This window comes from Mustela lutreola, chromosome 1 (assembly GCF_030435805.1).
Source record: "Mustela lutreola isolate mMusLut2 chromosome 1, mMusLut2.pri, whole genome shotgun sequence".
Lineage (NCBI taxonomy): Eukaryota > Metazoa > Chordata > Mammalia > Carnivora > Mustelidae > Mustela > Mustela lutreola.
The window spans coordinates 228,975,760-229,000,835 of NC_081290.1; the positions used below are offsets into that span (position 1 = coordinate 228,975,760).

The 25,076-nt window shown below is 53.2% G+C and overlaps 1 protein-coding gene across 1 annotated transcript in view; it reads left to right on the forward strand.

Annotated features, from left to right (window-relative positions):
• Positions 1-1,187: 1,187 nt before the first annotated feature.
• Positions 1,188-25,076, forward strand: part of LOC131832805 (guanylate cyclase D-like) — a 36,498-nt gene continuing 12,609 nt past the window's right edge. Inside the window, exons 1-15 of the mRNA XM_059176133.1 lie at positions 1,188-1,240; positions 1,979-2,069; positions 2,928-3,687; positions 6,216-6,511; positions 8,545-8,899; positions 12,597-12,681; positions 13,356-13,452; positions 13,537-13,665; positions 15,050-15,130; positions 15,535-15,711; positions 15,945-16,101; positions 16,381-16,530; positions 19,942-20,090; positions 22,850-23,013; positions 23,438-23,630. Coding sequence (XP_059032116.1) covers positions 1,188-1,240; positions 1,979-2,069; positions 2,928-3,687; positions 6,216-6,511; positions 8,545-8,899; positions 12,597-12,681; positions 13,356-13,452; positions 13,537-13,665; positions 15,050-15,130; positions 15,535-15,711; positions 15,945-16,101; positions 16,381-16,530; positions 19,942-20,090; positions 22,850-23,013; positions 23,438-23,630 — 2,937 coding nt within the window. The remainder of the gene's footprint in view (positions 1,241-1,978; positions 2,070-2,927; positions 3,688-6,215; positions 6,512-8,544; positions 8,900-12,596; positions 12,682-13,355; positions 13,453-13,536; positions 13,666-15,049; positions 15,131-15,534; positions 15,712-15,944; positions 16,102-16,380; positions 16,531-19,941; positions 20,091-22,849; positions 23,014-23,437; positions 23,631-25,076) is intronic.

The following is a 25,076-nucleotide window of genomic DNA, read 5'->3' on the forward strand; positions in this document are numbered from 1 at the left end:
ATGGGCTTGCTCTATAAGCCAAACGATCTGCTCCTAATCACTGGCATCCATCTCCTAGAGTTTAAAAATACAAATGGTTTTCCCCAGGTGAATGTTGAATTAACCCACTGTGCTGGAGGTGGGAGCGCCGGCAACTCACACACTACTGGGGGAAGGGCTGGGACATGGGACAAAACTTCAGAGACAAAAATCAACCATCTCCTGATTTTTACTGACACCTAGAGCATTAGAGCTGAAGGATCTTTGGAGACCTACATCTAAACTAAGCCCTCCCTGTACAGATGGGGAAACTAAGGCACAGAAATGGGCATGGGCTCTGTTCCACAAGTCAGCAGCAGAGCTGGAGCTAAAAGGAGCTCCAGGCCCAAGTCCTCTCTGAGCCCCTGCATGCATTCAGCTGTAAGATTCCTGGGATGCTGAGTGTGGTCTGAAGGACTGTGGGGCTGGGGAGCCTGCTGCTATTTTGTGGGACTGAAAGAAACCCATATGCCTCTGTACCTCAGTTTCTCCATCTATACACAGAAGGGCTGTTTTAGATGTTTAGCTCTTCAAGATGTGATGTTCTAGGTGTTTGATAAAATGGTGATTTTTGTCTTTGGTTGGGAGGTAGGAAGTCAAGCTCCAGTTTCAACTCAACCCTAACTTTTGGTGAGAGTTCAGACACACTCTTGTTCCCCTAGAGTCAGTTTCCTCCTTTGAAGAAGAGGGTAAAAGACCTCTTCTTGGGGCCTCTGAGAGGACAAGGCAAAGTAGTGGATCACAGGTGCTTTGGAAAGTACAAACTAGGGGGCTAGGTGGCTGTCATTAGTATCAGGCTCGTAAGCTTATGTTTCCAACCGGAAACAATTAGCTCTCTCTGAGCCCAGAGCAAGCCCAGCTACTCCAGAGGGGTTCATCCCAAGTGGTGGCATTGCTAGGAGACCACTTGGCACATGATGACAGAGGAGGAGGGAGGGCACAGAGTGCTCCTCAGAGGCTGGGAGGAGAGCAGCCCTCCCCAAGTCCCTGAGCCCCGAGCTGGGAGAACTGTAGTATCACAGGCCTGAGGGGCTCAGGTTTGGCCAGCACTGCCAGCTGGCGACTCTCACAGGTAGGGAGGTTGAGGCCTCAAGGAGAGCAGGGGCAGAAAGTCCCTGTCCAGCTCTTTTCACACCACAGTACCCCTGCCGCTCCTCAAAGATCCCGAGATGGTGATGGTCGTGACAGTGACGGTGCTGGCGATGATGAGAAACTATTCCAAGTAAGTACCCACTTACTTCCACTTAGCAAATGCTACTTACTACTTATTTACCTCCCTACCCCAGTGATATCGCCATCGTAGACACTCGAAAAGCATTTTAGTTTTTGTCACAATATCTGCTGGATAGCTATTTTCATCTCCACTTTACAGATGGGAAGATGGAGGACAGAGAACTTAAGCGACTCACTCAGGGTTAGGGACAAATGAGTGATAAAAATCAGGGTTTATTCAGCTGTGTGATTCCAAGGACCTTCTTATTCCTCTGCACTGAACATTATTTCTTTTTTTTTTTTTTTAAGATTTAAATATATTTATTTGAGAGAGAGAGAGCATGAATGGAAGGGGCAGAGGGAGAGGGAGAGAGGCTTTCAAGCAGGTTCCGTGCTCACACAGGGCTCGATCTTACCACCCTAAGATCATGACCTGAGCCCCAAAACCAAGAGTCAGACACTTAAGCAACTGTACCACCCAGGAGCCCCTGAACATAATTTCTAGGACCTCTTCTGCAAAGACCATTGCTGTTGGCATTGAGAAGGCATCCCTTACTCTCCTGACCTACACTTCCAAGTGTAGGCTGCTTCCATCTCGTCTCCCCTGGGAAGCCCTCCATGAGCTCACAGCACCTCCCTACAGGTCCTGCCTACTACCAGCACTTGCCGTCAGCTCTTCTCTTCACCGGAACCCACCTCCCTATCGGCCCAGCGGTTTCTTAAGAGTAAGATTGGATTTTATCCATAGGGGGCCCCCAGAGTGGAAGGCTGCTGGCTGCACGAAGCAGGTGGAGGACTTGGCTGAGGGCCGTGACTGGGGAATGGGCCATGACCAGGCTGTAGGCAGAGGGTGGACATCAAAGTCCTGGGACAGTGGGATGGAGTGGGGGGTGTGCTTTAGTACAAATGTCTTCGTCAAGGAGATCCTGTGTGGGCTGGAGGATGAATGGGAGAGACTTGTCCTCATCCTGGCTCTCTGCCAACTCTATCCAGTCTCCCTTAGTTTTCTCATCTGTACTATGGAGACAGAAAGGCCTTTGTCTGAACAGGGTTGAGCAGATTAGAGAGGGGGCTGTGCATACGCATTGTAAGGCACCCCAGAGTCCAGCAGAGTCAAGTGCTGGGGGATGGTGTTGGGCTTGAAGGGATGGGGGCAGGGGAGGCTCAGAGGGGGACCGGGGGACTGGCCTACCTGGGTGGATGAGTGCAGGAAACAAACAAATAATAGGGGGAGAAAAGCAGGATTTATGCAACAACTAAGTACCAGGAACTGTGCTAAGTGCTTCATGTCATGCCACTTAACTGTCACAATCCCTCCATAAAGTAGTCTTTGTTTCCCACATTTTTACAGAAGAGGAAAATGAGGCTTAGAAAACTCAGAGATGGGGGTAGGGCACCAAGAAAGGGGAGAATAGGAGCCAGGGCTGGCCAGCTCTGACTCCCGAGCCCCCACTGAGGGACCAAGCTTCAGCCCAGGACCTTACTCGGGTGTCACCAGGCTGTGAGCCAGTCTTGGGGAGGATGTAGGGCCCTTAAAGGGGGGGGGGCAGTCTTCAGACATCATGGGTCCAAATCCCTCCTTTTACCAATGAGGAGGCCGAGGTTCTGGGGAGAGGTGCTGTCTGCTTCAAAATCATGCAGGCAGTAATGGCAGAAAGTGTCAGAAAGCAAACTTAATTCTTGTCCCCCTTTCCCAGGACTCACAGGGGGGCGTGTACCCTGAAGATTGGTGCTGGGCGTGGCTACGTGGGAAGATGTGCCTGCCCTCCCAGGGCCCGTGGGGGGTCACTGTCCATCATCCAAGGACAGCCTTTCCCCCTCCTCTTCTCTCTGTGGTGCTTTGGAGTGCCCTCCTGTGGGCTGGCTCCCTCCCCAATCTGGCCCTGGGGGCAGGGACCTTCACCTTAGGAGTGCTGGGCCCCTGGGACTGTGACCCCATCTTTGCCAAGGCCCTCCCCAGTGTGGCTGCCCAGCTGGCTGTGGACCAAGCCAGCCAGGACTCCTCACTGGTGCTGGGCTCGAGGCTGGTTTCTGTGGTCCTTCCCACAGGCTGTGACACCCCTCATGCCCTGGCCACGTTCCTGGCCCATAAGAACACCATAGCTGCTTTTGTGGGTCCCGTCAATCCTGGTTACTGCCAAGCAGCTGCTCTGCTGGCCCAAGGCTGGGGCAAGACCCTCTTCTCTTGGGTGTGCGGAGCTCCCGAAGGAGGAGGGGAGCTAGTGGCCACCTTGCCTTCAGCGGCCCACGTGCTGTTGTCCATCATGAGACACTTCGGCTGGGCACACGTGGCCATCGTGTCCTCCCACCAGGACATCTGGGTGGCCACAGCCCGGCAGGTGGCCATGACTCTCAGGACACATGGGCTGCCTGTGGGGCTGGTGACTTCTCTAGGACCCGGGGAGCAGGGGGCCACGGAGGTCCTGGAGCAGCTCTGCAGCATGGACAGCCTGAAAAGTAAGTGTACCTGGGTGCCTTTCTCCTGTGGGCAGCCGGACTTCCTGTAGCTGTGAAGAGACTGGCCTGAGACCTGGATGGCAGCCCTGCATTTAATCTCTCAGCAGCCCTGTGAGTGAGACCTGTTGAGCTCTGCACTTTGCAGCTCAGAGAAGGTGTGTAACTTGCCCGAGTCACACAGTTGGCAAGCCGTGCCATTGGATTTTGAGCTCTGATTCAAGCGTTAGTTGTGGAATGAGAGCCCAAAGTTTCCTTGCTTCTTGCCTAGTACCCTGAAGGAAATGAGAGGGTAGCAGTACTTGAGCCAGGGAGGCAGCTAGAGTCAGAATCACTTTTTTTTTTTTTTAAGATTTTATTTTTAAGTGACCTCTACACCCAAAGTGGGGCTTGAACTTATAGCCCTGAGATCAAGAGGCACATGCTTCCCCGACTGAGACAGTCACTTCTTGCCTTTCTCAAGCCCCTGTTGTGCTGAGTGCTAGGTCACGTAGGGGAACAGGACAGACAGGGAGCTCCGGACATGACTATGTGATGGAGAGACAGGTATATAAGCCTGGGATTATGACAGAGAGTTCAAGACCATCTGAGGGAACAGAAGCTTGGAAAATCAGAGGAGAGTTGGGGCTGGGCCCTGTGGGTCTGAGGCTTCTTGGGGGAGGTGGCAGAAAGGAAGTAGTCAGGTAAGGAGAGGTATGGTGCGTAGACTGTGGGGCAGAGGCGGCACCTGGAAAATTGAAGGGACTTCAAAGTTAATCCAGATTGGGGTTATTTCAAACTGTGGCATGTGGCCCATCGTAGGGGTGGGGTGTCAAGAAACTAGCGAATCAAGACGAACAGTACAAAAAAAGAAAGAAAGAAGGGAACAGAAAGAGAGAAGAGCGGAACTGAGTACAAGAGAGAAATGAGAATGGCACAAAGGTGGCAAGTATGAGAATGTTTTGCAGGCAGCAGGGGAGAGTGTTGTTTTCTCAGAGACTCGTGACTGCCGCCACCCCCCCCCCCCACCTGAGGGAACTGCAGCCCACGCCTGAGGGGGGAGGGTGGGCAGCCCACCAGCTCATGTGGCCGCTCTGAGAGTTCACGCCAGGTGGACAGCAAGATCTGGCCCCAGGGTGCCCACTGCCCATTAGGAGCAGGACCTCACTTCTCTGAGACTCAGTTTTCCAGTGGGTGAAATGGGGATCATTACAGCCTCATGACATCATGAGCAGCAGCTGCTTGGGGCTGAGCGCTCTGAAAATACGTCATTCAGCCAAGAGTCACCAAGCGCTGCCCTGGACCAGAGCCTGGCGGGGCTTGGGGGATGGGGGGCGGGGTGCAGTGGTGGGGAGAGAGCACCCAGGCCCCAGCAGTGAGGAGCTATGGTCTGGTAGGAGGTGCTTTGTTTGGGGCTGGGGAGGGCTTCCCAGAGGAGGTGACAACAGGGCTGGGCCTGAGAGGAAGTTAAGGGAAGGCGGTAATGAGGAGGAAGGTGTTCCAGTGCAAGGGAATGGAGTAACGGGACGATGGGACTAGGAGAATGGACAGCTCCATTGTGCGTGGCCTGAACACAGTGGCAGTGGTGGGGGCCATGTCATTAGACTCCTTCTCCACCCTTGTTGCCAAGTTTTGAGTTCCAACCAAATCGCCGGCTTTCAGGAGCCAGAAGGCAGAGGGGTTCAGGGCACATTCTTTGGGGTCAGATTGCCAGAATCTCTCTGCTGGCCCCACCTCTTACGAGCTGTGTGATCTCAGGCAACTCACTAAACCTCTCTGTGCTACGGTGTCCTCATGAGCCACATGAAGCTACTACACCCTCTCCAACCCAGTGCATGCTTCCTCCCAAGTTGTGGGTATCAGCTTTCCCCTGTGGGCAACTGCAGAACAGCACCCCCAACTTATCACACAAAGGGTTTTTTTGTGTGAAGCCAGAGTAAACACAGGGCCAAAGAGATGGGGCAAAGGAATCCCTGGTTCTATTTCTTCCTGGGCCTACTGAGTGAGTCTCTGAGCGTCCTCCCCACTCTGCTGGGGCAGGGCGCAGGTGGCTTGTGCCCCATGGCCCACACAGCATGGCCGCCCAGGGGCTCAGCAGAGCCCAGGACTCTAGGCTCTGACTTCCACATGACCAGAGGGCCTCAGACGCCAGCAGGGAGACCCCCAGCCTTCCTAATTGGCTCTGTTTTCATGGATTTTCTAGAGAAAAGGGATTGTTGCAGCAACCTGAGTGGGTGGCCCTTTGTTGGCTGAGGTTCTAGCCCTGGTCAGGGACCCAAGTGGAGAAGAGAGGAAATATACAGGGGACCACTTACCTTGGGTAGGTGTGTGAGACACTTGCCTTGGGCAAGGGCTCCCTTCTGTCCTGGAGGCCTGGGGACAAACCTGGATGCCAAGGTCCTATCTCCTTTGTGAAGGCAAAGAGGAATGTGCTCCCAGTAGGGATCAGACCTGATTGCTCAGAGCAGCTCTCTAGGGCCACAGACCCTGGGCTGCGGGGAAGGCCTGCAGAGGCAAGCCTATCACTACTCCCTCCCGCCCCCTGCCTCCAGTTGTGGTGCTGTGTATGCACTCGGCGCTCCTGGGGGGCCTGGAGCAGACCGCCCTGCTGAGCCGAGCGTGGGCCCGGGGCCTGGCAGACGGAAGGCTGATCTTCCTGCCCTACGATACCATGTTGTTCGCCTTGCCCTACCGCAACCACTCCTACCTGGCCCTCAGCGACAGCGGGCCCCTGCGGGAGGTCTATGATGCCGTGCTCACCGTCAGCCTGGAGTCTGGCCTCACAGACAAGTCCTTTGAAGCTGCCGTGGCCAGTGGAGAGGCGGCCACGCACTTGGAACCAGAGCAGGTGGGTCTGTCCAAGCCCTCACAGGGCCCGGAGTGCGGGGCTGTGGGCGGGTATGTGCACTCTTCGTGCACTCTAGGCCTTCCTGGTCTTGGTCCGCCAGCCGCCTGCCGGATTCAGCCCCACATGACCTGTCCCTTACTGGACAAAGTGTCCCTGCCTAGTCCCTAGGTGCACTCGTGCCATCTCCAGTTTTCTCTGTCTCTCTGTTGTCTGTGTGTGCCTGTGCATGTGTGCGCATGTGCTTGCTTGTGTGTGGGTGTCTATTAGACTCTCTTGGCCTGCTTCCTCAATTCTCCCTCTCCTGTGACTTTTTGCTTCTATTTTTCTATCTCCAGCTCAGTGCCTACAATTTTCCTTTCTGGCCCAGCTGCTCTTCCTCTCACAGACATTCTCCCTCTTCTTCCTCTGCATCGCCTAGCACGTTGTGCAGATCAGCAGGCGAGATGCCGGGGTGTGGGAGAATGGGAATGTTTTCTGGAGTCTCTGCTGTGAATCTGAGGGGGGCCAGCAGAGCTGGGAGCATGAATGCTGGCTCGGCTTTGGCATACAAGAACTCTGCTGCTTGAGTCCCCCTTGGGATGTCTGTTTCTTGGTGACAAGAAGACAACAGGGTCTGGAGGTGGTGACAGGAATGTAGAGGCTGATGGAGGGCCTTAACAGGAGCCATTCATCTGACAATTGTGAATGGGGTCCCTCTGCTCTGCCCCTGGGCCAGGCGTCAGGGACACAGCGATGGATAAGGCAGACCTGGTGTTCAGGCAGCTTCCATTAGGGCAAGACAGATAATAGCCAAGCAACCATACAACTGAATTCAAATCGTGATAATGTTGCCAAGAAAAAAAAAAAAACAGAAACAGGATAAAGTGACAGAGAGTGGCCGGGATGGAGAAGAGGGTAACAGGAGTTAGGACAAGCAGGGGAGCACACTGTGAGGAGTTAGCCCTTGATCGGAGTCCTGAATGGGAAGGAGGCAGCCAGGATGCAGATCTGGGCGAGGAGCACCCAGGCGGGGGCAGTGTCAGGTGTAAAGGCCCGGAGGCAGAGTGAGCTTTGGAGGCTAGAGGAACAGGCAGAGGGCGTGGACAGGCTGGACTGTCATGTCACATGGGAACAGGAGTCTGAGATAAGCTTGGGGCATGGCCAGGTGGGGCATTTTATGCCAGTCAAGGAGTCTCAACTTATAAGGGAAATGGGAAGACACCAGCAGGTTTTAAGTAAGAAATAATTTGATTCATAGGTTTTTTTGTTTTTGTTTTTGTTTTTTAAGATTTGTTTGTGAGAGAGAGAAAGAGCAAGCGAGAGAGAGAGAGAGAGAGAGAGAACAAGCAGGAGGGGCAGAGGGAGAGAGAATCTGGGCAGGCTCTGTGCTGAGCCATAGGCTGACCCGGGGCTCGATCCCATGACCCCGAGATCTGAAACCAAGAGTTGGCCGTCCAACGACTGCCCCACCCAGGTGTCCCTTGATTTATGGTTTTTCACAAAAAATTGCTTTGGTTGTAAGAGTGGCCTGAAGAGACCCAGATGAAGCAAGGGGGCCTTTTAGGAGGCTCCCGTGTAGGCCAGGTGAGGGTGAGGGGGCATGGACCCAGATGGCAGGAGCAGAGCAGGTGAGGAGTCAGTTGAGCTGGGAGTAAGTTCTGAAATAGAACCAAAGAGATTCAGTGACGAACTGGAAGAGAGAAAGAGAGGAGTCGGGAATCAGATCTAGACTGGAGACAGCAGGCAGGTGGTCGTTTCATTTCCCAGATTGTGGGAGGAATGTTTGTGTCGCAGAACCAGACAGAAACCTTGAAGAACAGGAGTTCCGTTTTGGACGTACCGGGCAGATTGGAGGTGCCTGTGAGATGTCAGAGTTGGTGGTGGCCATGGAGACTGTCAAACGGCTGAGCGGGGACTAAAATCCCAGTGGGACCACAGAGAGGGCTGTGTGGGGGGCAGGGTGATAATCCACAAGATTGTGGCTGGCAGGGCTTAGAGATGTCTGGGAGTCTGTGTCATGGGGTTATGTGGTTGAGGGACCTTCTCTTCCACAGGTGTCCCCTCTGTTTGGGACCATCTATGATGCGGTTGTCCTGCTGATCCATGCCCTGAACCGCTCTCAGAGCCATGGGGCCGGGCTCTCTGGGGCCCACCTGGGGGACCATACAGGGGATCTGAACGTGGCTGGCTTTAGCCAGAGGATCCGGACGGATGAGAAGGGCAGAAGGCTGGTTCAGTATGTCATTTTGGACACAGATGGTCGGGGAAGCCAGCTGGTCCCCACTCACATTCTGGACACAGGCACATGGCGAGTGCAGCCCCTGGACAGGGCCATACACTTCCCAGGAGGGGCCCCTCCAGCACGTGACTCCAGCTGCTGGTTTGACCCCGATATGCTATGTGTGAGAGGTAATTCATCACCCATCCATCCATCCATCCATCCGTCTGTCCGTCCATCCATCCAACCATCCATCTGTCCATCCATCCATCCATCCAAACATCCATCCATCCATCTATCCATCTATCCATTCTTCCATCCATCCAACCATCCATCCATCCATCCATCCATCTGTCCATCCATCCATCCATCCATCCAACCATCCATCTGTCCATCTGTTCAATGCATTTTTTTTCCTTCCTGGAGTGCTTGCCACCTTGCCAGGTTAAATCTCACCTGTCTTATCTGTCAGGGCTGGGGCCTCTCCTCTGTGATCCCCACAGTATCTTTATGTTCAAAGGGTGTGTGTCCCACGCTGGAGAGGACTGGTGTCATCCATCCCCCAGACTAGCAGGTAGCTCATGAAGCTGCCTTCATCCAATTGCTTCTTTGCCCCTTCTCTTCCACAAATGCTGCTGGAGGACCTCCCACGTGTCAGGCACTATGCCCAGCCCCAGGGATAGAGGAGTGAACTAAATGATGTCCCTGTTCTTGTAGAGCTGATGTGCTTGAAGACCAGCTCCAGGGCCTGCTTTTCAGGGGCTTCAGTCTGGTGGTAGAGATGGAGATAGCTGAAAAGTACACAGCACAGTGTGATCAGAGCTGTGAGCGGGGAAGCCAGGGGCTGATGAAGGGGGATCTCTCTCCTTTGGGCTCCATCAGCCCTGGCTCACAGACCTCACCATCTAACAGGTTTCAATTCATTCATTCAACCAATCAATCAGCCAACATTTATTCAGCACCCGCTGTGTCCTATGCTCAGTGCCGAGAACCGAGGGTGCGACGGCAGAGAAGACTCCTGCCCATGGCCAGCAACCGTGACGAAGCTCTCTGATAAAGGGAGCAGGGGAGGGGCAGGTGCTCTGAGTCAGGGCTCCGAGGGGGTAGTGGTGGGGGCCTGAACAGCAGCACCGGCCAAGGGATGGGTCTTCTCCCAGGAATCCAAAAATGACAGCTCACTCTCTAGCCCAGGATTGTCATGATCATCTCTAATACAACAAATCAGGCATCATGGATGGAGAAACTAGATGCAGGGGCTTTGGGGCAAATGTGTTCAGGGCTGCTGCTGACTAGCTATATGAACTTGGGCAAGTTAAACACCCTCTCTTGTTCTCCATGTCTTGTGTAGAAATAGGAACAAAGACCTAGCACCCTCCACTGCTTGTCCTTGCATGACGGGCAAGGCAGAGCCTAGGAGCAGGGCTTGTGCTTTGAGGAGATGGGAAGGGGCTACGTGGTCGCAGATCCTCAGTGAAAACTACTCCCCCAGGGGGCATCTAGGAACCCTAGGACTGGCTGGACTTGTCCCATCCACTGTTGGCTTCTCCACCGCCTGAGTCTCAGGGGTCTTGTTGGCAAGAGGACGTGCCATGTTCTTTGTTTTCTCTGATTATCTGTCTTGAAATGTTAACCTTAGAGAGCCATTCATTCATTCACCCCTCCTTTCAGGCTCCGCTGCCTTCCTTGACTCTCTTTGGCAATAAGATTCCTTGAAATGGCACCCATGCTAAGTGAACTAAATGTCACTTCCCCTCTTCTCTTGAATTCTCTCCACTGACTCTCTCCACCCCTCTTGTACCCTCTTGTAACAGAAGCAGTCATACTGAGGCTACCAATGGCTTCTGCAGGGCTGAGACCCAGGGCTAGTTGTCAGTCTGTGCCTTGCTGGGCCAGGGCGTGTCAGCCCCTCTCCCTCCTCCCCGCTGCTCCATCACTCTCCAGGTTCCCTGGCTCGTGCTACTTCTTGGTCACCTTTTCTGTTCTTCTGCAGAGCTGGCCTATTACCACCGACACCTGTGGGCTCGGTGCTTTGAGCCTTTCTGTGTTCCCTCTGTTTTCACTCCCTTGGCATCTCACCCATTCTTGTGGCCCCCAGATTGATCTCTACAGACTTGTTGACTCCCAAACTCTGTATCTGTCCCACCTCCTACTGGACATGTCCAGTAAGATGCTACCTGGAGGTCTAGTTGGCATCTCAGACTTGGTGTATTCTGAACCTGAACTCCTGATCTGGCCCCCAACCTGCCTCCCATCATCTTCCCCATTGCAGGTCACAGCCCCCCAACCTCCCAGAGGCGCAGGAACCTCTAACCTCACACCCCACATCTGATCGGTCAGCAAACCCTCGGGTGTCCATCTTTAGAAGTGGCCCAGAAGCAGAGCGGTTCATCCCTCCCTGGCCCTGCCCGGCCCAGGCCCTCATCATCTCTCATTGCGTTGCTACCCTGCTTCCCCCCTTGTCCTCGTACAACCCGGCAGGCTGGAGGATCCTTTGGAAACGTGATCAGATCTGGCATGCCCCCAGCCGAACCTGCAGAACTTGGCCTTAACCGGAGTCACGTCGTTGGAATCCTGGCCTTGGACTTCACAGCACCCTGGCCCCCTCAGCTCCTTGGCCTGCCTTCCTCCTCCTTTGCCCTGCCCTCCCTTGATCACACGCCTCTGCTCCTGCTTCAGAAACTTGGCACTTGCCGCCCCCTAGGCCTGGAACGCTTTTCTGCTGCAGGCTCTATGCCTGCTCCCTCATTGCCTCCAGATTCAGACTCAGAGCTCAGCCCCTGGGAGCCTGGGAGGGAGTCAGGTTGAAGCTGTGGTTGGGAGGCCAGATGCCAGAGCAAAACTGCCTGGCTTTGAACCTGGGCTCTGCTACTCACAGACCATTCTTTCTCTCTGTTTTCTCTCCTACTAAGCTGTGGTCATGACCATCCCTGCTTCCAGAAGTCACTGTGCAGAATAACCGAACTGAGCTACAGAATAGTCTCAGAATAGGTGCTGAATGCAATACAATAGTGTAATTGCCTTGCAAGCTATTTGCTGCTGTTATTATGTCAGACTTAACTCAGACTGGGGACCTCTGCAGGGGGCAGACAGCCGTGCTCATCCTCCAGTGAGTGAAGGAAGGGAGGAGGCAAGGAAGGAGGAAGGGACGGCCCCTTCCTGTGGCAGCAGAGGCCAATGTCCTTTCTCCAGAACGGCGCTGGGCATTTAGCCTCCTTGCCAGTCTAAGCTGATGCCAGGGTTGCCCAAGATAGCCCTTCCAACCTTGCCCAGTGATCCTTAGCAGCCTCTTTATATCTAACTCCTGACATGAGGGCTGAAGATTTGGATTCAGCCTAAGGAGGGCTCTCCTAACAGTCAGAATGAAGGACAATAAGACCGGCAGCCAGAACAGGTAGTGAGTGGCCCATCCCAGAGGGTAATGTAAGAAGTAAGACAGCAATTGAGAGGGGTACAAAATTTGTATGCAGCCCCATCCAGGCCCTGTGTTGAGTGCCAGGGACAGTGAGATGAGTAAGACACAGGTCCTCCTAACCAGCTACTCTGTCTAGTGGGAAGGGACCTAATATGCCAGGAGACAAGAGACCATAGTATGATCAGGACTATAATCGGATCTGAGCAGGGTCCATGGGGACCTGGGTACAGGGAGCCCAAGAACCCGGACAGAAAACACTAGGAATCAGTATTTGTGTGTGATGACCAGCGCACAGATAGGACATTCCCACTTGGAGGCCATTCTGAGCCTCTTCCCCTGGGGAGCGCCTGGGGTGGGGTTTGTGTTTCCATTTCCCAGAAAGGTCAAGGGGGAGGCTCAGGAGCTGGGGGAAAGGGGCCACTCTCCTTTCGCTGTTGTTACTGTTAGGACTCACATGCGCCCTGCTCCCCCAACAGATGCGCAGTCCCCTGGTAGCCTCCTGGCTTTTGCCCTGGCCTGTCTCCTGGTCCTGGCTGGCGGGGCCCTCACGTGTCTCATCAGGTAAGACTCTGTCTACCCTGGAGGCTCACTCCACCCCTTGGTGCCCCCCCCACCCCCTCAAGGTGTCTCTTCCTTAGGCACAGTTCTGGCCATCCGCAGGAAACGTTCCTATCCTCCTAGGACCTCAGGACCACCCAGAACTCCTGTCTGTCCTAGAACCTTGGTCAGCACCCTGTCAAGGCTGGGGTGCCTCCCGAAATGTCCATTTGAAAGCTGGGGAAGAAGCCTGGGACTTCCCCCAGGACTGTCCCTTGCTGAGCTTCAGGCTATGAACATGGACAATGAGGGCTTGACCAGGATGGCTCCCTGGGCCCTTCAGCGTTAAAGACAATTCTTCCTGGGTCTGAAGTTCTCTGTGCTCCCTGAGCCTTAGCCATACCTAGGAGGGCTAGGGCTCCACACCCCAGCCCTCACCCTAGGCTCTGATCACCCCAGAAAGCCTCCAGGCAATTTGGAACTTGTGAACTAGGGACCAGCAGGCATACTAGGCCAGCGGGCGAACCCTGAGCTGGGGCTGAGGGCCTCTTTAGGAGGAAGTGCTCAGCGGTGCCCTCCCAGCCCAGCGGGGGCTGCTGGGGAGAGGGCTCCTTGGCAGTGCAGGTCCAAGGGGGCTGGATCAAATTGGGAGTGACATGTGTATCATTTGTCCACCCTGCGCTTTCTCTGGCCTCCAGATTGGGCATCCAACAGCTGCAGCTTGTGCGGGGCCCCCACCGGATCCTGCTGACAGCCCAGGAGCTCACCTTCATCCATCGGCCCCCGAGCAGACGGGTAGGTGGGGCAGGCCCCGGGCTGGGTGGGCAAGCCACTGATGGAAGTCTGGCCCAGGCCTTTGACCATGCCTGCTCCCTGCAGAGGCTGAACATGGACAGCCTGAGTGAATCAAGGAGTGCGGTGGACGGCGGAAGCCTGAGGTCAGTGGCCCAGGGGTCAGCGAGGAGCCTGCCAGCCCCCCAGGAACCCAGCAGTGTGGCCATTTACCAGGTGAGGGCTTCTGTCACCCCAACGTCCAGGCCTGAGGAGCTGGAGTCTGGGAGAAGGAGAGGGCACCCACAGCCTCTTGGGGCTTGGTATGCCCTAGTCCATTATGGAACGGGAAACTGAGGCTTGAAGAAGACAAGTGACTTTCCTGGGTCCTACAGAAAATCAGTGGCATGGTAGGAGTGAAAAGCAAGTCTCCCAGCTCCCAGTTTACATGGTTTGTGACTGGACCTTGGGAAGTACCCAGATCCTGGCCACGTGGGCCTGAGCACTCCGGACATGGGCCCACCCCAGGGTTTCTCTCATGGGGCCAGCCTGGGTCACCCTCCTGCCTCTTTCAGCAAGGGACTGTGAGATTCCAGGTCCCTGAGGTCCAGAGGTGTGGGCCAGCACCCAGCCCCAGACTCTGCCTCTAGGCAGAGCCTGGCCACCAGCCGATAGGAAGGCTGCGAAGTCAAAGATTAGACCAGCAGGATTCTAAAGTTGCTGAGGACACTGTCGCTTCTCAGCAGCTGGGTTTTCAAGATCGACAATTCACTGGTGCTCCCATCCTCATATTCTGTGACTCAGGGTCGAAGAGCTGGGCTAATGAGTGACATGAGGCTCACGCTCCTTCTTTTCCACCTTCTCTCCAGCAGAATCCCGCCTTTTTTCTTTTATGCTAAAAGGAGGCTTTAATGATGTACACAGCATGTTTTGTCTGCTCCTTTGAGTTAACTGATGGGCCATGTGAGGCTAAGGAGGCAGAAGCCCATCAATGACAGAGGACAAAGGGCCAAGGCTGCAGCCAGCTCTGGGCAAGGCCAAGGCGAGGACAGAGCCCTGGGCCAAAGCTTCCTTCTCTTCCATCCTCCCCTCTCCTACAGACCCTGGGTCAAGCACCTCCCACCCTACTCACTTTGCAAGCTTTGGGGTGTTGTGGGTACCTGAGGTCTGTAGAGTAAAGCTAACCTTGAGATTGGGAACTAACATGCTTTATATACACCAATTGTTAGCCTCTGAGGTGTCCCTCATCTGTCCTCACAGATGGCCTGGCATCTTAGCTGCAGGGTAGGGCAGAGATGGAACTGAACCTGCCATCCTCTCCCACCCCCAGTGGGTAACATGAGGCTCAGAGAACCAAAGTCACACATCCAAGTTCACAGAACTAGACAGTGGCAGGGTTAGGACTGAACTCAGGTCTGTCAGCCAAAGCCTGGCCCCTGGCTTTGCCCACCAAAGTGAAAGTCTAGCCTCGGTTTCCACCAGCCATACTCTGCCTGGCTTGGAGCACACAGAAAAGAATAAATTTATGGGGAAGAAGCAAGGCCAATAGACATGGAGAGATTTACCCAAGGTCACAAAGCTGGGGACCAGCAGCAGTGAACTCTTGTTCTTCCTCAAACAGGGAGAGTGGGTGTGGCTGAAGAGGTTTGAAACGGGCACTGGCCCTGAGCTGCGGCCCAGCTGCCTCAGCCTCCTGAGAAAGGTAAGACTTATTTACCCATGATGTTTCCACTTGGCTTTTCATCTGCTTGTTTACTGAACCATCATCTGTCCATCCATCCACCCATCCATCCATCATCCATCCACCTCTCCATCATCCATCTATCCATCCATCTTCCATCATGCATCCATGCATCCATCCATCCATCCGACCATCCATTCATCCAACCATCCATTTGTCCATCCATCATCCATCCATCATCCATCCATCCATCCATCCATCCATCCACATATCCATCCATCTATCCATCCATCCAACATTTCTGGTGCCTCTCTGTGTTCTGCCCTGTGCTGGGTGCTAAATACTGGAAGCCCAAATGTGGACTGTACCTGGTCCAGCCTTTGACAAGCACTTGGGGGCTGGTACTGTGCCCTTTGCCCCAACAGATGCGGGACCTGCGGCATGAGAATGTGGCTGCTTGTCTGGGCGTCTTTGTGGCCCCTGGGGTCAGCGCTCTAGTGCTAGAGCACTGTGCCCGGGGCAGCTTGGAGGACCTGCTGCGGAATGAGGCTCTGCGGCTGGACTGGACATTTAAGGCCTCTCTGCTGCTGGATTTGATCCGTGTGAGAACCCTCCCTGGGTTTGGAGCTGGGGGGCCATGCAGAGGGCAAGGAAATAAGGGATGCTTAGATTTCCAAGACCTGGTCTCTTTCCACTTTGTCTAAGAAAAACTTGAACAGTGTGGGAAACAGTGAGAAGAGGCAGGAAGGGTTTCTAGGGTCTGTGGGATTCGGAGAGGACCAGGGGCCCCTTCCATTCATCACAGGCCTACCGGACAACCGTTACGTCCAACTAGGGTATGCGCTATCTGCACCATCGGCATTTCCCCCACGGCCGCCTCAAGTCCCGCAACTGTGTGGTGGATGGACGCTTTGTTCTCAAGGTTACTGACCACGGTTATGCGGAGCTCCTGGATGTTCAGCGGGTTCCCCGGCCCCGGCCAGCCCCAGAAGGTCAGCTTGCGGGTAGGCAGGGGCCACCAGTAGGTTCTGGGGTCTCTGTTTCCATCGGATGCTTATGGGGCAGGTGTGGGGGTGGGAAAATGTCCAACCTTCCAGCACTTCCTCTAGTATGACCTTGAGTTGCCCTAGGCTCCTTGCCTGGGAATGGGGAGAACAGAAGCACCCACATCCTCCTGGGCAAGGACACCATATGTGTCAAGTGCCCACCCATCCCTGCCCAGCTTGGAGGTCAGTGGGTGAGGACAGTGTGGCCCTGCCCTGTGACTGCAGAGTTGCTGTGGACAGCTCCGGAGCTGCTGCGGGCGCCAGGGGCGCCTGGGCGGGGCACCCTCAAAGCAGACATCTTCAGCATTGGCATCGTCCTGCAGGAGGTGCTGACTCGAGGCCCACCATACAGCTCCTCGGGCCTCTCTGCAGAAGGTACAGCATCCCTGTTTTCCTTCCATGGCCTTCCCCTGGCTGGGGTCCCCATGGTGTTGGGGAGCCCAGTGGCCATCAGGAAATCCAGCCCTGGGAATAACCACACAGACATGCTTGCCTGGTTTGACAGTGAGAATTGAGTTTCTTTGTCTTAAGGCAGGCAGCCTTTGGCAGCTCTGCCGAAAACGGCAGTGACCAGCTCCAGGGCTGAAGACACTGATTTTGGGGAGAAAACCTCCACCCCTTTCTACCTCTTCCAGGGTCATCGCTGCATCTTTGGGGGCTCATGCTCTAACCAACCCCTTGCTTAGTGGTGACTTTGTGCTTCTACAGACCTCAATTTTCCCTAGCTGCTTCACTTACTTACTACATGACTTGCCACAAATCACCTCCCCTCTCTGAGCCTCAGTTTTCTTATCTTTGAAATGGGGTGAAACAAAAAAAATGGGCCAGACATCTGGCCCATGTCAGATGTGGCTGGGCTGGGCTGCTCAGTATTTGGGCTTGCTTCTCTGCCCACGTGCGGCTCCTTCAAGAGCATCTCATCTCCTTCAAGGTGTGCAGGACCCACACTCACACCTTCCCCATCATCCCCTGGTCTTAGACATTTTCTTCTCTGACCCCAGTGCCAGGGTCCAACTTCAGAATCATTTCTTCCACTTCTGTGTTCCCTGTCAGCGTGAGCCAGATCCTGGGCTATTCTTCTAGCTGTCCCCTTGCTGCCTGTGTCTAGTCCCAGGGACCTGTCCCCACAGATGGCCTGGCATCTCAGCCGCAGGGCAGGACAGAGATGGAACCGACCCTGCCATCCTCTCTCACCCCCAGTGGGTAATCTTTAACTCACGGAAGGCCTGGCTCCCTTCCTTTCTCCACCAAAGCCCTGCTCAGTGAGTAATGAGCATTCCAGGCCCCAAATTTATGAGGTGGAGGAGTGGGAAGGAGAGGAGCCTTTGTCAGGCCATTTGTTCAACACCCCTAGCAGTCCGGCCCTCCACATTCACCCACCAGGAGAGGGGAGACCAGCCAGTTGGAGTGTGTGAGCCTGGCACCCAGGGCATGGCCCCTCGGGCCTGGACTCTGTGAGGTTTTAGGGGAAGGAACCAGGCCTGGAACTCTTGGACGGTCACCACTGGATTGGGCTGCGAGCCCAGGCCCTGCTACTTCCTGGGGCAGTGTGTGTGGGGGCGGGGGGGGGGGTGGGGGGGTGACTTCCCTGGGCTCAGGGAGGAAAAATGCAAAGAGCACAGGCACTGGAGGAAACCGACCTAAGCCCAGCTCTGTGCCAATCTGCTTCATAACTTTGAGTAAATCGCTCTTAGGCTCTAAGCCTCAGTTTTGTCATCTGTAAAATGGGGGGACCATGTTGCCTGCCTCTCAGAGTGGTTGTGAGGGTTCAGTGAAATTCTTTAGACAAAGGGCCTGACACCTTGTAGGCCCTTCATAAATATTTGCCCAAGTGGTTTTAAGGATATGATGATAGGGGGAACCCACATTCTCACCTGACTTCCCAATTTAGATCCTCCTTGCTCTTAGAAATAACATCTTCTCAAGATCCTGTATGTGTGTGTGTGTGTGTGGGGGGGCACTAGCAGCTTCCAGAACTCTGTCATGTGCATTATTCCTCTGGACAAGCTCGTAGTTGGGGAGGGCAAGTGTATTCTTCAGGCAAAACTGAGTGAGGCTCAGAGAAGGGAAGGAACTTCTAAATGGAAAGCAGTGGGTCAGGGCTTTTGCCCTCAAATCTTCTGGAGTCACCCATGGAGCATATTCCAACAGAGCTAGGCATGGCTGGTAAATCCTGGTGAGGCCTTGGGTGTGGACAGCAGGTCTGGAATGGTAAGGGAACATGGGACCCGGCCTGGCCTGGGGGGTAATTTTCAGCACGTTCACGTCCGAGGACTCCATTTTAATGGCAAAAACGTTTGGAGGCTCACATGCTGCTATTTGGTTTTTAATATCCACTGACTGAGACAATACCCGAAGACAGAATCTGCTCTGAAATCAGCAACACTTTGAAAGGCATTTGTATTTTGAAATGTATTCATCACAGCCTCATCCAAAGACTTCTGCAAATGAGTCGTATGGGTGTGTTGTGTATTATTGATTCCGTATGCGCACACTTCTTTGTAAGCATGTACAGCTTTCTAGACCCTGTACCCAGAGGCCCTCAAGAGTCTGAGGACTGCGGGCTGGAAGCCTCTGGGCAAAGAAAATCATGCCGGAAGAGGTCAGGCTCACATCAAGAGTTTGCTTTTTACTAGCCCTGTAGCTGTAGGGGAGCCACTTCACTCCCAGGAGCCTCAGTTTCCCTATCTGTACAATGAGGCAGGGACTCATGCTCTCTCCCCAGCAAGGGGGCCAACAAGGAGTGGGGAGGGGATTGAAGTCCAGAAAGAACCTTCTCCTCATGGGCACCAAGGGCTCCCAGTTCCTGGGCCAAGAGAGGGGAATCCCAGTCCTCCTCAGGGGGACTATACCTCTGAGAGCCCTAAGGAGTCTGGACTGTTTCATGCTCTTTTTATATGTGAGTAAACTGAGGCTCAGGGAGGTGACATAACTTAGAATGTGCCTGGGTGATCTAGAAGTCCTTTCCTGATTTTAGCCCCACTTTTTCCCAGGGCCCTTGTGATCTCTCAGCTCCCCCCAGTGCTCCCAACAGCTTTCTGAGGCAGAGCTATTTCAAGCAGTTGTTATCTGGGGAAACTGAGGCACGGAGTGATGGCAAGTGGCAGAGCCAGAACTAGAACTGATCTGTTGGACCTCGACTTAGACTGGCGGTCTTTATTACAGGGAGTGGGGATAGGAAGATCATGGTAGGGGCTGTCTTGGGAAAATAATAATGATGACGATAATGAAAGCAGACAGTCTCGTTCTTCCACGGGGAACCGGCACCAGAAAGTCTCTAGGTGGCTGGGCTGGTGGAAAGAACCACGGCATCAAGGTTTCAAGCACATGGGTGGTCATCACGGGCAGGGAGCAGCAGTTGGGTTTGGGGGTGAGGGAGAGACTGGTAGGTGCTGGCCGCCTAACATCCATGCTCTCTTCCCTCTACACCCCTTTCAAGAAGGCAGTTTATTAAGCTAATTTCACAGATGGGAAGACTGAGGCTTGGAGCAATCTCTGGTCTTTTCCACCATCTTCTAGAGAGGTCATAGCAGACCCAGAATTCAAAACCCGCCCTTCCAGCTACTAGCGTGAGACCCTTTCCCTGATCACATCCTGGACTCTCCTGGGTCCAGTGGCCAGCATGTCCTGGGGTACAGAGCAGGGGAGCCAAGGAGTACTCTTAGGGCCTGATCCCTGTACCCCCAGAGGCCTCCCCTGCCTTCCATCTCAGAACCCCAGGCCAACCCCTTCCCACAAGCCTTGCTGGGGACCTTGAACCTATCATCCACATGCTGTTTATTGCAGAAATCATCAGGAAGGTGGTGTCACCCCCTCCCTTGTGCCGGCCCCTGGTGTCTCCTGACCATGGGCCACCCGAGTGTATCCAGCTGATGAAGCAGTGCTGGGAGGAGGCTCCGGAGGACAGACCCAGCCTAGACCAGATCTACACCCAGGTCAGTGCTCCCCAGGCCAGTGCTCTGAGAGGTGAGGGGCTTCCCCAAGGTGACTCAGGGAATGAGAGGTGGGGCTGGAATTTGTGAGGGGCCTCGGGAACTACAACAGGATGGGTGAGGCAAGTCCCTATGAGTTTGCAGGGTAGAGGTGGACTGTGTGGGCCTGACTGAGCTGGCTAATGGCTCCCATGGGGCCAACCCACCAAGCCTGAGGTGACAGCTTCATGTCACACCTTTCCACCCCCACTTTCCTGGCCGCAGTGGCATGTCGCCAAGGAGAGGCTCAGCCAGCAAGACGGGCATCCAGACAGGTGATGAGGGAGCGAGAGCCAGGAAGACAGACAGGAGAAATGCACGGGTGTCCTCTGAGAGCCCTTTCCACATCCCCTGACTTCCCATATCCTCTCCCCACCTCAGCTCTGGCATCAGGGGTAATGTCCCCATTCCACAGATGAGAAATCTGAGTCTCAGAGTAAAATGAGCTCTCGGGGACCACAGTGAGGGCGGGTAATAGAACTAGGACCAGCAGCCAATTCCTAACACCAGCCTGGAATTGATCCAGGGATCAGAGATCACCGTCACCAGCAGTGGGTGACTGGGAAGACAAATGCTGCCCAGGGCTCTGGGGCAGAGAAGGCAGGGATGGGCACGTGAGAGAGAGCATGAAGGTGAGGATTACCACGCTGTTTGGGGGCTAAGGGTCAGAATGCCTGCATTCACACCTACACAGCACTTTACCTCCTTGACCTTGGCCAAGTTGATTGCTCTATTGAGCTTCAACCTCCCTAAAAGCTGCCTGGAAAGACTAACTCTGGCCCGACTTGTCATACTTGAGTGACCATCAAGTGAGAGAACAAAGTTAAGAGCGTGGTGGTTCTCTGAGAAAGAAAGCGAGTGAGGTGTTGAGAAAGAACGATAACCTCGAAGTCAAAAGCCCTGGGTTCATGTTCGCTTAACATTGTTCTGGGAGTGCCAGCTAATGCAATTAAACAACAAGATGAATATTAGAAAGGAAGAAGAAAATTATTGCTATTTGCAAATCCTAAGATAGTGTTCCTGGGCAACCAGAGGGAAAACAATGGAAAACACATCCCAAATTTTAAAATAATCCAGTGGGGTGGCTGCTGATAAAATGAACACATGAACGATCTCAGTTCCACAATTATGAGATCCTTGGCAAGTTATTTTACCTCTCAGACCCTTTGTTTTTTCATTTGTATAATGGGGGCCTTCCTTGTGGAGGTGAGCTTCTGGTCAGCCTTGTGTCCTTGGTGTCTCAAGGTCAGCAGCTGCCAAGCCCACCCCGACTGACCTTTAAAGCTTACAGGAGCACCTGGGTGGCTCAGTGGTTAAGCCTCTGCCTTCGGCTCAGGTCATGATCTCAGGGTCCTGGGATCGAGCCCCGCTTGGACTCTCTGCTCAGCAGGGAGCCTGCTTCCCCCCGCCTCTGCATACCTCTCTGCCTACTTGTGATCTCTGGAAAATAAATAAATAAAATCTAAAAAAAAAAATTTTTTTTAAAGCTTACACCTCTGCTTTTAATGGGCAATACAAAATAGGTGTGTGTTAGGGACTGCTGCTACTCTCCACTTTACAGATGTTTGGTTGAGAGAAGTGGTATTAATGGAGTTGGATATGCACACCCCCCCACACGCACACCCCCCCACACGCACACCCACACACATGCACGCACACACAGTAAGCTGCTGGACTTAGACAGCAATGGACTCCTTCACTTTGACCATCATTAATTTGCTTCTTCTCTGACTGCACTTTGGAAAGGTGCAAACTGGATTGGGGAAGGTTCTAGTAAATCTCCTTAGGGAGCACACTGCCATATTTCCTGCAAGATAGTCATTGAAGATATGATTTATGACCATATGTGACTGTCCTCCTATGAAGACCTAAGAGGGATATTTCCCTCTGTTCAGCAACTCGCTGTAGCTGTGTTTCTATTGAGCAACCAATTTAATGCTCCACTGTCTCATGGACTCTGTGGGTTTTGTAATCTCTGTTTCCCTCTTTGTTTTGTTGCTAGGAAGCTAATATTCAAAATTGGGATCAACGTCTAGCATGCATTTTGCTAGACCAAAATAGCATGTATTATTCTCCTTTGGTCCCAGTGTCCTTACCTATTTATCATTTTTTTAAGTTGTTTTTTTTTTTTTTTTGAACAAGGAAAGAAATAGGTACAAATGGTTATATATGTAAATAATCTACATACATCCTTTCTACTTAACCATCTGTCCATCCATCCATCCAACCAACCAACTATCCATCCATCCATTCATCCATCCATCCATCCATCCAACCAACCAACTATCCATCCATCCATCCATCCATCCATCCATCTATCATATCTACCCATCTATCTAACCATCCATCCATCCATCCTTCCATCCATCATATCTACCCACCTGTCTATCCATCCATCCATTTATCTTTGAGAAGAACAAAGAATTTCTCTTCTACAGTATTTTTGTGAGAACCAGAGCACGAGGGTGAGAGGTAGTGCTATGCTGGGCATAGGCTTCTTCCTGACTACCTGCCTCATAGGGAACTAACTTACGCTTCCTCCCAGCTGTCTGTGCTTTTCCTTGCCAGAGCTGCATTCCTTGACTATTCTACATCTGCTCCCCACCAGTGGAGCTCCTCCAGGCAGGGACTGTGTCTACTTCATTCCTGTGGCTGAGGTTTCCAACCTGAGAGCAAGTGCGCTGACCTTCATGGATGAATTGGGATGTTTGTTCCATTTTCAGTTCAAAAGCATCAATCAAGGCAAGAAGACCAGTGTTGCTGACTCTATGCTGTGGATGCTGGAGAAGTATTCCCAGAACCTGGAGGACCTGATCCAGGAGCGGACTGAGGAACTGGAGCTGGAGAGGCAGAAGACAGAGAGGCTTCTCTCTCAGATGCTCCCTCCGTGAGTGGCCGCTTAGGACTTAATTGTATCTCTAACTTTGGTGGCTCTGAGCATGGCACCTGCAACATAGTTGCATAGGCTCACTAAATCTGGGTTCCATGAACTCATTCAATTTGTTCATTGTTTATTTATCTAGCACATTTTCACAGAGCCCTTATATGTGCCAGGCTCTATTTAAGTATTAATCCTGCTACCTCACTCCCTTGAGAACAAGGAGAGGGCAGTGTCCCCCAACTGACTTCAGAGGAAGTAAAGTCCAGAGAGGGACAGGTTTTTGGTGGAGGGCAGCCAGGCCACAAGCAGACCTGACCCAGATGCCCTGATGCTCAACCGAAGAATTTCCCCCCAAAATCCCTCCCTCACTTCTGAACTGTGGGAAGGAGGTTCTCCCACCTTGTGACTCTGGTCCTTCCCATTCCTTTAGGTCTGTGGCAGAAGCTCTGAAAATGGGGGCAGCTGTGGAGCCAGAGTACTTTGACCAGGTCACCATCTACTTCAGTGACATTGTGGGTTTCACCATCATCTCAGCCCTGAGTGAGCCCATTGAGGTTGTGGGCTTGCTCAACGACCTCTACACATTGTTCGATGCTGTTCTGGGCAGCCACGATGTGTATAAGGTGAGGAGACTGGGAGGCTGGTATCACATCCCTCCTTCCTTTACTATTGTGTTTGTGTCATGCGTTTACTTCCTGTCATTTATTTGTGTGTTTTTATCAGTTAGCTATTGCTGCATAACAAATAATACTGAAGCCCAGTGATGTAAAATTATAAGCATTTGTTACTGCTCACAAATCTATAGGTCAGCTAGAAAGTTCTCTGGGCTCAGCTGGACCACTCATACATCTGTGGGCAGTGTGGGTGAGATAGGAAGTTCTGCTGATCTTGGCTGGGCTTTCTCACATTTCTGGAACCTTGAATAGGACAGCTCTGGTCCACATAGTCTGTCGGACTCAAGCAGGCCCGTTGGTATTGTTCCCATAGTGTGGTAGTGTTCTGAGAGAGAAAGCAGAAGCACAGAAGCCTCTGGAGGTCTAAGCCAGGATTGGGCACATGGCTATTTCTGACATATCCTATTGGTCAAAGCAAGTCAAAAAGCCAACCCAGGGGCACCTGGCTGGCTCAATCAGTAGAACATACAATTCTTGATCTCAGAGTCATAAGTTTGAGAGCCATATTGGACATAGAGTTTACTTAACAAAAGAGGCCAACCCAGATTCAAGAAGGGGGAAGATAAACCCCACCTGTGCTGGGCAAGGGCCAAGAGGTGAGTCATCTCCCATGCCTCCCCTCCGGGACCTCTCAGTGCTATAGATGAAAGATGAAGATAACCCACAGTCAAAGTGATGATCAAGGCAGGCAGCGGAGGCTGAGAGGGCCCCCAATCCAGCTAGGGATAGATGTGTAGAGTAAAAAGCAAGAAAGGCTTCCTGGAGGAGGTGCTCTTTTCCTAGTATTGGGCAGTCTGGGTATGGTGGCTCCAGGCAAGCTGTGGGGGAATAATGTGCCAAAGCTGGAGCCTTGAAAGGATGGGCCTAGTGAGTATAAGGAATGCTGAATGGGTTGTAATGGCTGGACATGAAGTGGGCTGGTGGTGGGGTGGGTGGTGCCTGGGGGACACTAGAAAGAGGAGCAGGGACAGAGCTGTCAAGACCTTACATGATCTAGTCCTTGTGCATCTCTCCATCCTGAGTTTGAGTCCCAGGTTGGCCACCAGCATCAGTGTAGCTTAGGCAAATGGCTTCCCCTCTCTGGACTTCCATGTCCTCACCTATAAAACAGGAATGATGACTCCTGTTTTACAGGGGGTTACAGATAATGGGTGGATCCTATCCCCCTTGAGGAAGTGCTGTGTAAACCGAGATTGTGGAATTGATTAGCGTCCTCTCCCTCCCTGCCTGCTGTGGGGACCCCACCCCAAATCTGCCCCTTATTCTGATGCAGTTGCTGGAGGTCTTGAGATGCTTTAGACACAGTGAGGAGGGTGGGGAGGGAGCTCCCCAGAAACCACCACACTCAGACTTCAGTTTTCTTTTGTGACCCACCAGTCCTTTTCCAGCTACAGC